This window comes from Rhamphochromis sp. 'chilingali' (genome assembly GCF_963969265.1).
Source record: "Rhamphochromis sp. 'chilingali' genome assembly, chromosome: 3".
NCBI lineage: Eukaryota > Metazoa > Chordata > Actinopteri > Cichliformes > Cichlidae > Rhamphochromis > Rhamphochromis sp. 'chilingali'.
This window is the reverse complement of record NC_137931.1, coordinates 12,279,986-12,293,227: the sequence shown is the minus strand read 5'-3', so window position 1 is coordinate 12,293,227 and position 13,242 is coordinate 12,279,986. Positions and strand designations below refer to the sequence as shown.

At 40.9% G+C, this 13,242-nt stretch overlaps 2 protein-coding genes across 3 annotated transcripts in view; one reads left to right on the top strand and one right to left on the bottom strand.

The window, feature by feature from the left end:
- The window catches only part of LOC308393525 (gamma-aminobutyric acid receptor subunit alpha-5-like), a 51,489-nt gene extending 44,585 nt beyond the window's left edge, over positions 1-6,904 (bottom strand). Inside the window, exons 1-4 of the mRNA XM_080877348.1 lie at positions 6,486-6,904; positions 5,845-5,911; positions 4,332-4,456; positions 2,532-2,599 (exon numbers count right to left, since the gene is read on the bottom strand). Coding sequence (XP_080733474.1) covers positions 2,532-2,599; positions 4,332-4,456; positions 5,845-5,911; positions 6,486-6,501 — 276 coding nt within the window. The 5' untranslated portion in view covers positions 6,502-6,904. The remainder of the gene's footprint in view (positions 1-2,531; positions 2,600-4,331; positions 4,457-5,844; positions 5,912-6,485) is intronic.
- Positions 1-13,242, top strand: part of LOC308393523 (gamma-aminobutyric acid receptor subunit beta-3-like) — a 99,942-nt gene that overhangs the window by 32,542 nt on the left and 54,158 nt on the right. Inside the window, exons 2-4 of one of the 2 annotated variants that reach the window (XM_080877346.1) lie at positions 10,348-10,395; positions 12,223-12,314; positions 12,422-12,489. In XM_080877346.1, coding sequence (XP_080733472.1) covers positions 10,348-10,395; positions 12,223-12,314; positions 12,422-12,489 — 208 coding nt within the window. Of the gene's footprint in view, positions 1-10,347; positions 10,396-11,670; positions 12,100-12,222; positions 12,315-12,421; positions 12,490-13,242 lie in introns of those variants that run through there. The other variant, XM_080877347.1, reaches the window with a different exon arrangement.

The following is a 13,242-nucleotide window of genomic DNA, read 5'->3' as shown; positions in this document are numbered from 1 at the left end:
CTTCTTTGGATTCCTGCAAGTAAGGCATTATGTGAACTCCCTTAAATTTCCAGCCAATCAACCAGTTTTGAACCCTGTTGAAAGCTTTCTTCTCAAAGTTAACGAGGAAATGACTACAAAAAAGAAATTTATTTCTCTTTGTTATGGGAAATTGTTGTCTTTGAACTTTATAACCACTGATAAGGCCAGGGTTCGGTGGGAAACCGACCTCGAAGCTCAGGTTGGTGCGGAAGCATGGTCCAAAACTTTCAGATCTGCCATGAAATTGTTTCCCTGTAACAGACTAAAGGAAAGCCAGTACAGAATCTTACATAGACTACAGCGTACGCCGGAGTTCCTAAATAAAATTCACCCTCAGATTTCTGCTCTTTGTGTGAAGTGCAATACGGCTGTAGGGACCTATTACCACTGCATATGGCAATGTCCTTTAATTACTAGATTTTGGAAGAATATTGCTATAGAGCTTTGCTCTATTTTCCACCGAACGATCCCACTGAACCCTATGCTGTTCGTTCTGGGTCTATCTATAGAAGGGCTCTCTCTGTCTTCTGTACAGATGCTTTTGTTAAGTAAACTTTTACATTTGGCGAGGCGATGTGTACTGTTTCAATGGATTCAGAGACGGCCTCCTACTGTTACACAGTGGTACAGAGAACTGCTCAGGGTGCTGCCGATGGAGCGCCTCAGTGCCATCATAAAGGGCAATTGTAATGCATTCTGTAGCATATGGCAGCCTCTGCTTGATCACCTACCTCATGACCTTACTGTGCTATTACATAAAGGGGACTCGCAGTTTGTTTTTAAACACACTGATTAATGTCTGTGTTTCCCCCCCCTTTTTTTTTTTTTATTTATTTATTTTTATTTATTGTTTCCCTTGACTTCGAATGTGAAACGCTTTACATATTTTGTCCCAGGCGTGTGTACTGGTAACTCATATACCTGCATTTGCTTTGTTATTTTTTTTTTTTTTTTTTTTTTTTTTTTTTGTGCTTGGCTGTGCTGACTTGTTGCTGTTCGTGTTGTTCTGACAAAATCAATAAATCATCGTTTCAAAAAAAAAAAAAAAAAAAGAGCCTAAAACTTGGTATAGTTATAGCTGAGAATTGTAAAGAAATCATACTTAATCGCTAACATTAGAAATGCAATAGGAATTTCTAACTAATAAGAAAAGACGTCCCCATCCTGCACATGGTACGGCTAATATCATCCATCTATCAGCTAGTTACACTGATTCTTATACATGTCTTTGGCATTATTTCTAAATGCCGATCTACCAATAAATCACAAGCATAAATAGAGTAATTTCTTGTAAATTACTTCTAAATATGATTTTGAACAGTGGTTAAAACTACACCTTTAAACAGCCACTAAAAGAGGAATGGGCACAACCTTAACCTTCACATTAATATTAATAATGGGGACTTTTAATAGTAAACATAGAAAGAAATGAAACACAGAAATGACTACAAAGGTAAAGCAGTACTTTATCTCAAAAGAACGGCCACACCGTTCTGTTCTGTTCTGTTCACTGCGACTTGCGCCCTTTTATGCTGCTCATGGTTCTTTGCTTGTAAATGTCTCAAAAGATTCTCCAATCTCCACTGTGCGCTGTGACGTCTTTCACCCATATTAATGGTGCAGAATATTAAAGGCACGGCACATACAAAACTAAAAACATCCCAGTTCTTAAAAGTGAAACCCACTGGTGACCGTTAAAATGTTCGTCTGACGTGCTTTTGAACGTGCAAGCTTTCCATTCGATTTGGATGCATAAAAGTGAAGTCCATTCACGCCTCGATCACACAGTTTCTATATTTAAATACACAGAAAAAAATTGTAGTCTTTATTCGGAGTAAATAGTTTAATGACCTTTTCATCAAAACCGAAGCCAGATCAATCCCAGATAATGACTGATGCAATGGACTCGGAACAGCTAGGTATCCCAGAATGCATTTCGAATGAAAACAAAAGCAGCAGATGTTACAGTCTGCTGACAAGCTGCAGTAACAGTTTCAATTATTTGGTGACGCACTGCAGCACTACAGCCATGAAATAATTAAATATGTTTTTCTTTTTCTTAAATAAAGTGAATCAATATTTTGATTATTTATGTATTCAATAAATTATTTATGCAGTTAATAAATTATTGATTGATTGATTTCCCATTTGAATGAGTTAACGACACATTTCATTCATTATTTAATGATGTAGTTATTCACTTCATTTTGGCACTCTTTGTGCTCCATACGGGCCAGTCACGCTGCATTAAAAGTTTAAATCACCCACATGAATTTTGCCTCGTGTCCAAGTAGCCAAAAGGAGCCAATCTTCAAAGACACAACTAGGACATGAGCTCACTTCCAGAGAACAGCAGGAGCCAGAAAGCGGTAGTCGTCTCATAAAATGTAAATATATGTTTCCATCTAAAAATACCGACAGTTGCCTGGATGGGCTTTGGAGACGCTTGTATGTGTGTTTGTCCACCTTAGCCAATCTCTCTCTGTAGTGTTTGCTGTGGATGAACTCACCATCTCCGTGTCAGACACGGGGCCAAAGCTGGTGACAAAAATGTTTGTCTTGATCTCTGTGACATTCTCTGTTGAGAGAGAACAGATGGAAACAGGGTTTGGAGGTTAAAGAGAGACACTGAAGAGGCAGCTCTTCACTAAAAGGGACACAAGTGAACAACCCATCAGGAAGGACGTCATAATTAATGAGCTGCTCATTATTATTTCTTCATAACTCCTAATGCGGGACTTTCTAGCATTTATTAACTACTCAAACAAGACAGGAAGTCTATGGCATCACTGCTGATAACAATCTTTACAACAGCAAATTATCCATTAGTTAATATGATTTTCTTTTTCTGCTTGTTTATGACACGTGACTTTTTGCTTATTATTTATTTCTTATTGGCAGTTATCATATTATTTGCCAATAGGTTGATGCCTACCATTACCAGATGATATATTTCCCAGATTTGGCACACCCAAGTGAAAATCTTATAATAAATGCGTGTAATTTGATTGCACAGAATGTGGCTAAAGTGCAGCCTAACCCTAACCCTATATAGGTGGACTTGGTGGATGTTATGAGGTTAATCAATTACTGATCAAATCAGTTCTTCCTATTCTTGTGTAATTCAGCATATATACTATTTTGTCCAACCACTGTCCAGTTTCTATATCATAACGGACATAAATTCATTTAGATGCCCTGATTACAAAAATAATTTTCTATGGATATACAAATCACTAGTTTTACATCTTAAAGGTATAACATTGTGAAGCAAATAATGCTCAGATTTAATGTTAATATATGCAAATGGTTAGGATCAATTAAATCAATATTTAACAATAGTGTCAGCATTTGAACCCACCTCCCTATGCCCCTCTCAATGGCTTCAGTGTGGTCACTCAACACGAACCACACAAAGCAACCTGGATTCATGATTTCTCTGTCAGCGGATTCCTTCTAAAGATGTTGAGGAAAAACAGGCAACTTGTTTCTTTCATTTGTTCCAAAATCACAAAACTCTCTGAATACCAATGTGGACCAGGGGAAGCTGGGCTTGGTCACTCTGTGCAGAGTAGCTTGTTGAATGAAAGCCTGAATATATATTTATAGGCCCTCTTGTCAAAGGTAGCAACCGTTACCAGGATGTGAGAGAGGACGGGCTTTTGCAATGACACATCAGGCATGTGGCATGAAAACAAAAATACAAAAAAGCCCTTCTTTCCTTCTCACGTGGAACAAGTAGTGTATATACGTGACCAACAAGCCTAACCAGACCAGTGTCAGGAGCTTGCAGAAATTCAACGGGAAACAGCACGACTGCAGAAAGGAAAAATCAAAAGCTTTCATTTCAAGCATCTCCATCTCTGAATGGCAATTTGTTGCCTCTCAAGGTTATCTCCTGTTGCCAGGGTGAGAAGTGAATAAAAACACCTCAGCACACAGAATCGAGGCCGTGTTGAGGATGGCTTGATTGATTTGCTTGAAAAAGAGACAGCCATATGCATTCGCGGGGAACACAGGAAACAAAAGCACCTGACAACTGCATGCGTGCACCTTCACCTCGGCTGACACGGGAGCAAATTCCACATCTGCTTGCACAGTTTCAACCCCCGTGTACCTGCCAGTCTCCCAGCGTTCTCCAATGAATCAGAGCATGAAATCACAGCAGGAAACCAGGCTTCCCCTGGCCAAAGTAGGGTTAGAAGGTTAGCACAGTGGGAGGTTCAAATGTGGCACTATTGTACTAAGACTACTAAATGTTCCTTTCAAAAAGAAAAAAAAAGAAAAACACAAAATAGCTGGAAGCAAACCTCCGAGCCCTGGCCGAAGCCTGTTGTCGTAACCGTCCAGGAGCCCATCCAGGATTCTGGTGAAGACTGTGCTGTTGTCGTTGGTGCCCACCTCCTTCTCAGCTTCTGGGGATGACTGGCAGAGACTGAGAGAGGAAGGAAACAAAAGGAAGCAGACCTCAGAAACACAACACAACACAATTGTTGTGATTAATTGGCTTGCCGCATTAACGGCAGGCTTGTTGCGATTAATTATTGAACACAAGCGCTGCCTCAAATCTACCAGTAGAGGTAATTAAGGGTTTGACATGTGATCCAAATACAAACAAATGAGTTCTTCCTTTAAATACAGCGGGGGAGCGAGGCAGCATGGAGGATCTTTTTACAAAGAACGGCAAGCGGCGAAGAGAGGGAAACGCACAAAAGGTCATAAACGGGGTTTGATCGACTTGGATGACAGTGGACTGCTGACAGATCTTCCTGCTTAAGCGGCATTAGAGCACAGAACAGCTCGGATATGCAATCAGTCAAAGGGAGCGGGATCTAAAAATTCGAAGTTGCTTTGAGTCACCTGCAAATAGAGGCGTAAAAATCTGTCACAATGCTTTTGACCGCAAAGCAAAACTGAACTTAGCCTTTTAAAAAAGTTCAAAACCTTCCAAAATGAACACAATATCGAAAAAATGTGAAGTAACAACTGCTATAGCGTTGTGTTCAAAATATGTATTTCGTTATAAAGATAAAAAGTTGTACTTGGGTTTAATACCAACTTCTACCATACGATAGTGTAGTGAGTCACTTAGCATCAGATTCTGTTCTGATTCTGAATTCAATAGTTGTTTACTTGGTAAATACAGGGCCAGTATTGCCAAAGCCGATACCAATAGCAATACTTTTAGCATATAAAAGCAGCTTATGTAGGGGATACTAGTAAATCTTGATTTATGAGATAGATAATCAATTTGTAAATTCTAACACATTTTAATGACCACTAGAGCAGTGTGATTTTTACTTTCCAAAATAAAGAGTTAACACAGAAAAACACACTTTTCAGCTTTTCATGTATTTTAAAACCGGGTTTTTTGGAGACCGGGAACATAAATGTGCCTGTCCCTGATGCACTTTCAGTAAACTTCTGTTCTATAGATCATAAAAACTAGACATGACAGTCAATTCGCAATAAGAGATGGTTGAGGTATATTTTTCCATTTCCAAAAAGTAATTAATTTGACACAATTCAGTGGGTTAGATACTGAACTTAGAGAACAGAAGCAAAGTATCGATCCTATCCCACTACTATTGATCAGATACCAATACATGCGTTGGTATCATTCTATCGGTCTGCACATTGGTATTTACAAATGGCACAACCGGAAACATCTCAGCATGCTGGAAGGTGTTGAGTAATTAGAAAAAGTACCTTTAGTGTCATGAATCCATTTACTTTTTGGGGAAAAAAAGCTATATATAACTGTTAAACTTTATTATTATTATTATTATTATTATTATTATTATTATTATTAAATCTCTTTACCTGTTTTGACATCTGCAAAGAAGCAGGAGAGAAACGAGGAGCCTTGCCGTCACTTTACTGTTGAGAGCTACCACACACACACCCAGAAGGAGACAAAGAACAGAATAAAAAGGGCATCACAGAATCAATAAATAACACAGAAACAACACTGAGGTCAAGGATTCCCCATAAGGCCAGACACGGGAAAAGTCTTCACCTCACTGCATACAGAGAGCATTACAGCAAACACTAAATCAAGCAGCGGGACAATCTCTGGTTCATTTGGCGGGGGGTGAGGGGGGTGCAAGGTGCAACTATTTAATATTAAACAAGAATAACTAATTAATTTTTTGGTAAAAATTCCAATAAGGAAAGAAAGAAAAAAACAACTCGGCATGCTCAAAAACACCACATAGGCTGGTAAATAAAAGAGGCTCATAGAGAGGCATGTTTCCTGCAGTATCAGTCCCATTGTGTAAAAGCTTCCACTGCGTTCCAATCCAGCCTATTACAATAAACGGGCCACCCCCTATTATCCCATCCCTCTTCTCCACCTTTCCCTCACTCTCCCCATCACCGAAAAAAACCCATGAAACTCACACTTATTTGTCTCATCAGAAGGAAAAAACAGAGAGGTAACGGGAGGAAAAATAGGGGCTAACCTGCACGAGGATCCATGACCAGCAAGGTTTGGTTTTTGTTGCTTTCTTTCCAAACAGCGACAGGAGGCTTTGGGGTCTCCAGTCGGCGAAACTGGAAGATCGCGGGTCCAATCACTAAATTCCCGTGCTGGTCGGCTCTCTCTCCCCTCCTCCTTCTCTTTAGCTTCTTTCTGCTCTCTCTCTCTCTCTCTCTCTCTCTCTCTCTCTCTCTCTCTCTCTCTCTCCTTCAATCAGCGCTTCCCCATCAGCAGCTGTTGTAGTAGTCTGTCTGCTCTGCTCCTCCTATAGGCTTGACCGCCTCGCTTATTCTTTAGTGCCTGCTGCGCCGCGTTTCCCGCATCGCCTCCAGAGGTGTTGCAGCAGCAGCATCACACTGGGTGCCTCTTCGCTGGTGTCCACCGACCTCGGAGGAGACCGGATTCGCTCCACATTTTTCTTGTCTCTGTGCCCTTTCCTGTACCGCCTACTGCCGGTGCGAGAGAATGAAGTGCCGCAACAGAGGCTAATAATTACCAAATAGGTGCTCCCCATTGGTGGGCTGGAAGGAGGATGCGCAGAATTCCACATCATCCATTAATGAGGATGTGAAAGAAGCATGCAATATATGGGAGCTCAAACTACTTCCACGGACTTTTGCACCTGAAACGTCACACAGTAGCAGCACACTAATGAAATCCTTTAACCAGGATTTTAATTTGGCCTCTTTAGCTTTTGCTATTTCTTATGGAGAAGTGCCTGATTTCAGTAGTTTAGTCAATCTTTCTAAATAGCCTATTTGTTTGAACTACTATATGTAGCCATTAGCTAACAGCTGATCCTTCTAGCTAATAGTAACAATTTTATACATGTATTTTTAGACTGCAATTTGGACTCTTAGCCTATTTTTGTTATGCTAGCTGTGTGTTATCAATACTTACAAATATTTCACTAAAACAGCTTAATTAATAACTTGTTACTATTGCAGAGATTGTTTTGGGGATTTTTATTATCTGTATTTAAAAAGAATTTGTTTGTTGGTTGGATTTGTGCTACCTCCACTGTCCACTCTTTTAACCCTTTCATTTCATCCACCTATATGACTATTTAACAGTTTAAGTTGTGCCTTATAGTTAGTTCACTTGCTATCCCAACATATTTGTATTTATAGTTGCTGTAGCTATTCTGTTTATTATAGATAAAGCAAAAGAGACAAAGTTCTACTGGGTTTTGAAATAAAGTCAGGTTTTGAAAAATCAATAATTGGTTTATTAGGTTGGCCGGACAAGTAAAACAACATGATAAATGTGTATAATTACAGAAAGAGCTTTCATTGCTCATACTGTCCTGTAATTGTAAACTGTACAACTTTCATTACAGGGAGTGCAGAATTATTAGGCAAATGAGTATTTTGTCCACATCATCCTCTTCATGCATGTTGTCTTACTCCAAGCTGTATAGGCTCGAAAGCCTACTACCAATTAAGCATATTAGGTGATGTGCATCTCTGTAATGAGAAGGGGTGTGGTCTAATGACATCAACACCCTATATCAGGTGTGCATAATTATTAGGCAACGTCCTTTCCTTTGGCAAAATGGGTCAAAAGAAGGACTTGACAGGCTCAGAAAAGTCAAAAACAGTGAGATATCTTGCAGAGGGATGCAGCAGTCTCAAAATTGCAAAGCTTCTGAAGCGTGATCATCGAACAATCAAGCGTTTCATTCAAAATAGTCAACAGGGTCGCAAGAAGCGTGTGGAAAAACCAAGGCGCCAAATAACTGCCCATGAACTGAGAAAAGTCAAGCGTGCAGCTGCCAAGATGCCACTTGCCACCAGTTTGGCCATATTTCAGAGCTGCAACATCACTGGAGTGCCCAAAAGCACAAGGTGTGCAATACTCAGAGACATGGCCAAGGTAAGAAAGGCTGAAAGACGACCACCACTGAACAAGACACACAAGCTGAAACGTCAAGACTGGGCCAAGAAATATCTTAAGACTGGTTTTTCTAAGGTTTTATGGACTGATGAAATGAGAGTGAGTCTTGATGGGCCAGATGGATGGGCCCGTGGCTGGATTGGTAAAGGACAGAGAGCTCCAGTCTGACTCAGACGGCAGCAAGGTGGAGGTGGAGTACTGGTTTGGGCTGGTATCATCAAAGATGAGCTTGTGGGGCCTTTTCGGGTTGAGGATGGAGTCAAGCTCAACTCCCAGTCCTACTGCCAGTTTCTGGAAGACACCTTCTTCAAGCAGTGGTACAGGAAGAAGTCTGCATCCTTCAAGAAAAACATGATTTTCATGCAGGACAATGCTCCATCACACGCGTCCAAGTACTCCACAGCGTGGCTGGCAAGAAAGGGTATAAAAGAAGAAAAACTAATGACATGGCCACCTTGTTCACCTGATCTGAACCCCATTGAGAACCTGTGGTCCATCATCAAATGTGAGATTTGGGAAAACAGTACACCTCTCTGAACAGTGTCTGGGAGGCTGTGGTTGCTGCTGCACGCAATGTTGATGGTGAACAGATCAAAACACTGACAGAATCCATGGATGGCAGGCTTTTGAGTGTCCTTGCAAAGAAAGGTGGCTATATTGGTCGCTGATTTGTTTTTGTTTTGTTTTTGAATGTCAGAAATGTATATTTGTGAATGTGGAGATGTTATATTGGTGTCACTGGTAAAAATAAATAATTGAAATGGGTATATATTTGTTTTTTGTTAAGTTGCCTAATAATTATGCACAGTAATAGTCACCTGCACACACAGATATCCCCCTAAAATAGCTAAAACTAAAAACAAACTAAAAATTACTTCCAAAAACATTCAGCTTTGATATTAATGAGTTTTTTGGGTTCATTGAGAACATGGTTGTTGTTCAATAATAAAATTATTCCTCAAAAATACAACTTGCCTAATAATGCTGCACTCCCTGTAGACACTTCTTCACATTTGAGCTGTCCAGTTGACCGGACTGGAGTCTTTGCCTGGCCGATTCTGGCCCCCTGGCCTTATGTTTGACACTGTTTCCACTGTTCACCCATTCCAAGTTATAAAATGTGTCATTATTCGTGACAGTAACTATGAGTAACGAAGTGAAATGACTTGTGTGTCCATATGTGTGAAGAGTCTGCGACCCGCATGACAACACAGACCGGGGGCAAATCACTGTGAGAGAAACAGCATTCGGTCGGCTTGTTTAACCCTGAGCCACTAAAACAAGCGCTCGCAAGAAACACGTCAGAGTAGTTATCATCCTGACGATTGCCATAAGAGGGTAGCCGAGTTCCATGTTTCGTAGACGATAATTAGCTGGTAAACTTAACCTCCCTCTACTTTCTTGAATCCGTCTGGCGGTGCAGTCTGCGGACGGGAGCTGCAGCCAGAATACCCTCGGAGGGTGATTTCAGCACCGCGACTGGTGCGAACAAGCTCGCGGAGTGTTGACCGTTTGGACGAGTGTGAATGAAAGTGATGGCGAAAAAGCCCCCCCCCCCCCCAAACTCACCACCACCTCTCTCTGTGGTAGGAAGATAAGGGTTGGGGGAGGTGTTGTGAGATGTTTTTTATCCTGGAGGGGGCTCCAGGGGGAAATCGACTGGCTTTCAATATTTTGCCCTGCAGGCATCCCACTGTTTCAGACCTCTGCGTTACTGCAGGCAATACTGGGTGGAATACGAGGCTATGCAGAGCACAGTCACACAACACATCAGACAGGCTCAAACACGCATAAGACACCAGTGATGATAATAATAATAATGAATAATAAACTTATAACCACAATTAAATTCGGGGAAACATGAAGCTGCAAACGGGAGGAAAGAAGTTCATTTTCAGTGTCTTCCTGTTATTTTCTAATTAATGATGTCATCAACTTTCTTCTTTCAGGAATGCTGTTAACGGAAACAAGAAGCTGATCGCCATCTATGACACCAGGTATGAACTATCACAGCACGCGCATTCCTCATCCAGGCTCCTCCACTGGGTCTTGTGCAAGCGCGTCCGCGTGTGCAGGCGGTCCTAATTAGCCTGTTCACGAATTTTTGACCCCGACTCTCTAAATAATTTATGGTGCAGTCCACACATTTTAAATCAGACACAAAAGGGCCATCAACAGATAACAGGCCAATAAATCAACAGCTTCGATTAATGGTTTGATAAATGCTGCCTGTCCCCACTCCATATTGTTCAGGTCCCGCCATTTTTACAGGAAACCCAAGGGAAGGATGAAGATGGTGTGGGGTGCACTGTAAAAAATGAGAATTTTAATAAGAGAGTTTGGCTTAGTGCTTTGTAATGTGGGTGTTTTTGAGAGTGGGAGAAGGGGTGGGGCAACGGCTTAATTAGTGTTCTAAAAATCAAGTCCACTGATTACTGAGGTAATCGAGGAAGTGAAGATAAGTAATCAGTGGAAACAAGCTTAACTAAACAACATGTGTATTTTTACTTCAGTTCAATGTCTTTCAAATAGCCCAAATCACAACAAAAGTCACCTCAGTGTCCTTTATATTGTAAAGTAAAGACCCTATGTAATAGAGAGAAACCCCGACAAACCCCTCTTTGAGCAAGCACTTGGGGACAGTGAGAAGAAAAACTCCTTTCTAACAGGAAGAAACCTGTTAAAAAGGCAGATCCATTTAAAGTAGGCACAGCCATGACAAAATGGAATCCCCACATTCTGTAGCAGAATCAACCATAATTTTTTTTTATCATTACTCAATGACTCTGAGTAAGTGCGACTGCCATATGGTTACAAGTCAGCCACTTTATTTATTGCTGAATGCATACATTAACATGTAAACATAAAGTTGAATTATAACTTGCTCAACTGCCCCCCTGGCCCCCAGTTTTCAAGCAACTTGATGTTTATTTGTTAAATTTAAAAATATATATATCTTTACCGTCCTCAAAAAACAAACAAACAAAAATACAAACAAAAAAAGAAACCGCAAATGCGCCCCTGCTGATAAATTCTAGGGCCAAAAATAGACACAAGGTTTATTAGCAGAAATAAGTGGACTTTAACAAAAGTCTGGTTTAAAATGATTCCCTAAAAAAGAAAAGAAAAAGAGTTTAACAGCTCACCAAATATATAAGATGAAAAGCTTGAATTTGCAGATTCTACCTCAGCATTTTTTTTTTACAGTGTTTTAAGTGTTGGGGCTTCGCTTCTAATTTGAACAAGCCGAGTGCCTTCACCACCAGCGCCGCCACCAGCAGCAGCAGCAGCATCGCCCCCCTGTATGTTCTCTCCTCATCAATATGCGCTTCAGCTCCTGAATGTAAGAGCCACTCGCACAGTCAGAGACGGCAAAAAGGAAAGCGGAGCCAATATTCATGACAGGGAGGCGATGTCAGCCCATATTTCACATCTGACTCCATCCACAGCGAGCTGCTGACTTTTCCGCGGCTCAGTCTACTTTCTTGCTTTTTTGGGGGGGGCAATCGATGGATTTACTCTGGATTTGAAGAGTGTCCGTCTCGGCTGTTGATTGCAGGGGGGTGAGCTCTCTGCTGTTGCTGCCTTCGTGCTTTACAATTACAAAAAGGAAAAGGGGGGATGTTTGCTTTGCACAAGCTTCGTCAATTTCGCGTCTTGTCCGCACTGGTTATCGGTTCGATTGTGTGTTGCGCAAAAAGGTCAGTGATCTTCTCATTATTTTCTTCTTCTTTCTTTTCTGAGAAGCCAAGGTTATTGCCTGGGCTGATTGATGCGGGAGTCAAGGTGATGTTTTCTTTTCTTTGCTTCTGCTGTCATTTCAGCGTCAATGAACCGGGCAACATGTCTTTTGTGAAGGAGACGGTGGATAAACTACTTAAAGGATACGACATCCGACTGAGGCCGGACTTTGGAGGTATGCTCCGCATTTATCCCCCAGCTTTATTTTTGGCGCCATTTACAGTGTTGTGGTCAGACGTAGAGGTGGAGGTCTGTAATCATGACATAATTACTCTGTTCTAGGGCCCCCTGTCGCTGTTGGCATGAGCATAGACGTGGCCAGCATAGACATGGTGTCAGAAGTCAACATGGTGAGTGGAGTCGCACTTCATGAACCCTTAATCCACAGCAGTCCTGCCTCTGCCTCAGTGCCAGGGGCATATACAGAAGGGGGTCATGGGGTGGTACCTGTACCCCCCAAATGTTCCTGCCTCCCAACAAAGCTGCTGAGCGAGAGTACTGCTGTGTTGCATGTAATATAGTGCATTTTACCAAGTACTTTACTGTAAAACTTAACAGTTTTAATGTACTTTAAGTATTTCTCTTATGCTGCTTTGTTGTCCACTATATTTTGGATTCAAATATTGTACCTTTTACTCTATAGTATTTATTTCAATGCTTTTGTTAAAACAAAAAAACAACAAAAAAACCCAACCGTGTACTTTTTCTATGTATTTTTTCTGAATTTAGGGTGTGATTTTCAATGCATGTTTTTGCTTCTTGGTTCATATGGTAGAACAATGCAGTAACAACTGATCGTTTTAACAGACAGACAAACCAAATTATACCACAAGTACTTCTTGTAAGAAGTATACAACGTGTTTGCACTTTTGTCTAAAATACCTTAACAGTAAATAAAGAATTGCATTGTAAGTTTGGGGAACCTGCATCATAAGACAGGCTGCACTATGTACTAAGTGTAACCCATAAATCTAAGAGCTTAAAAACTTATTTCACCATTCAGTATTTTATACACTCTATATAATGGCACAGGACTGCACATGATCATTTTGATCAAATATCCTTAGTTCCTGTAGCCCCCCCCCCCCTTCAAGTCCATTATG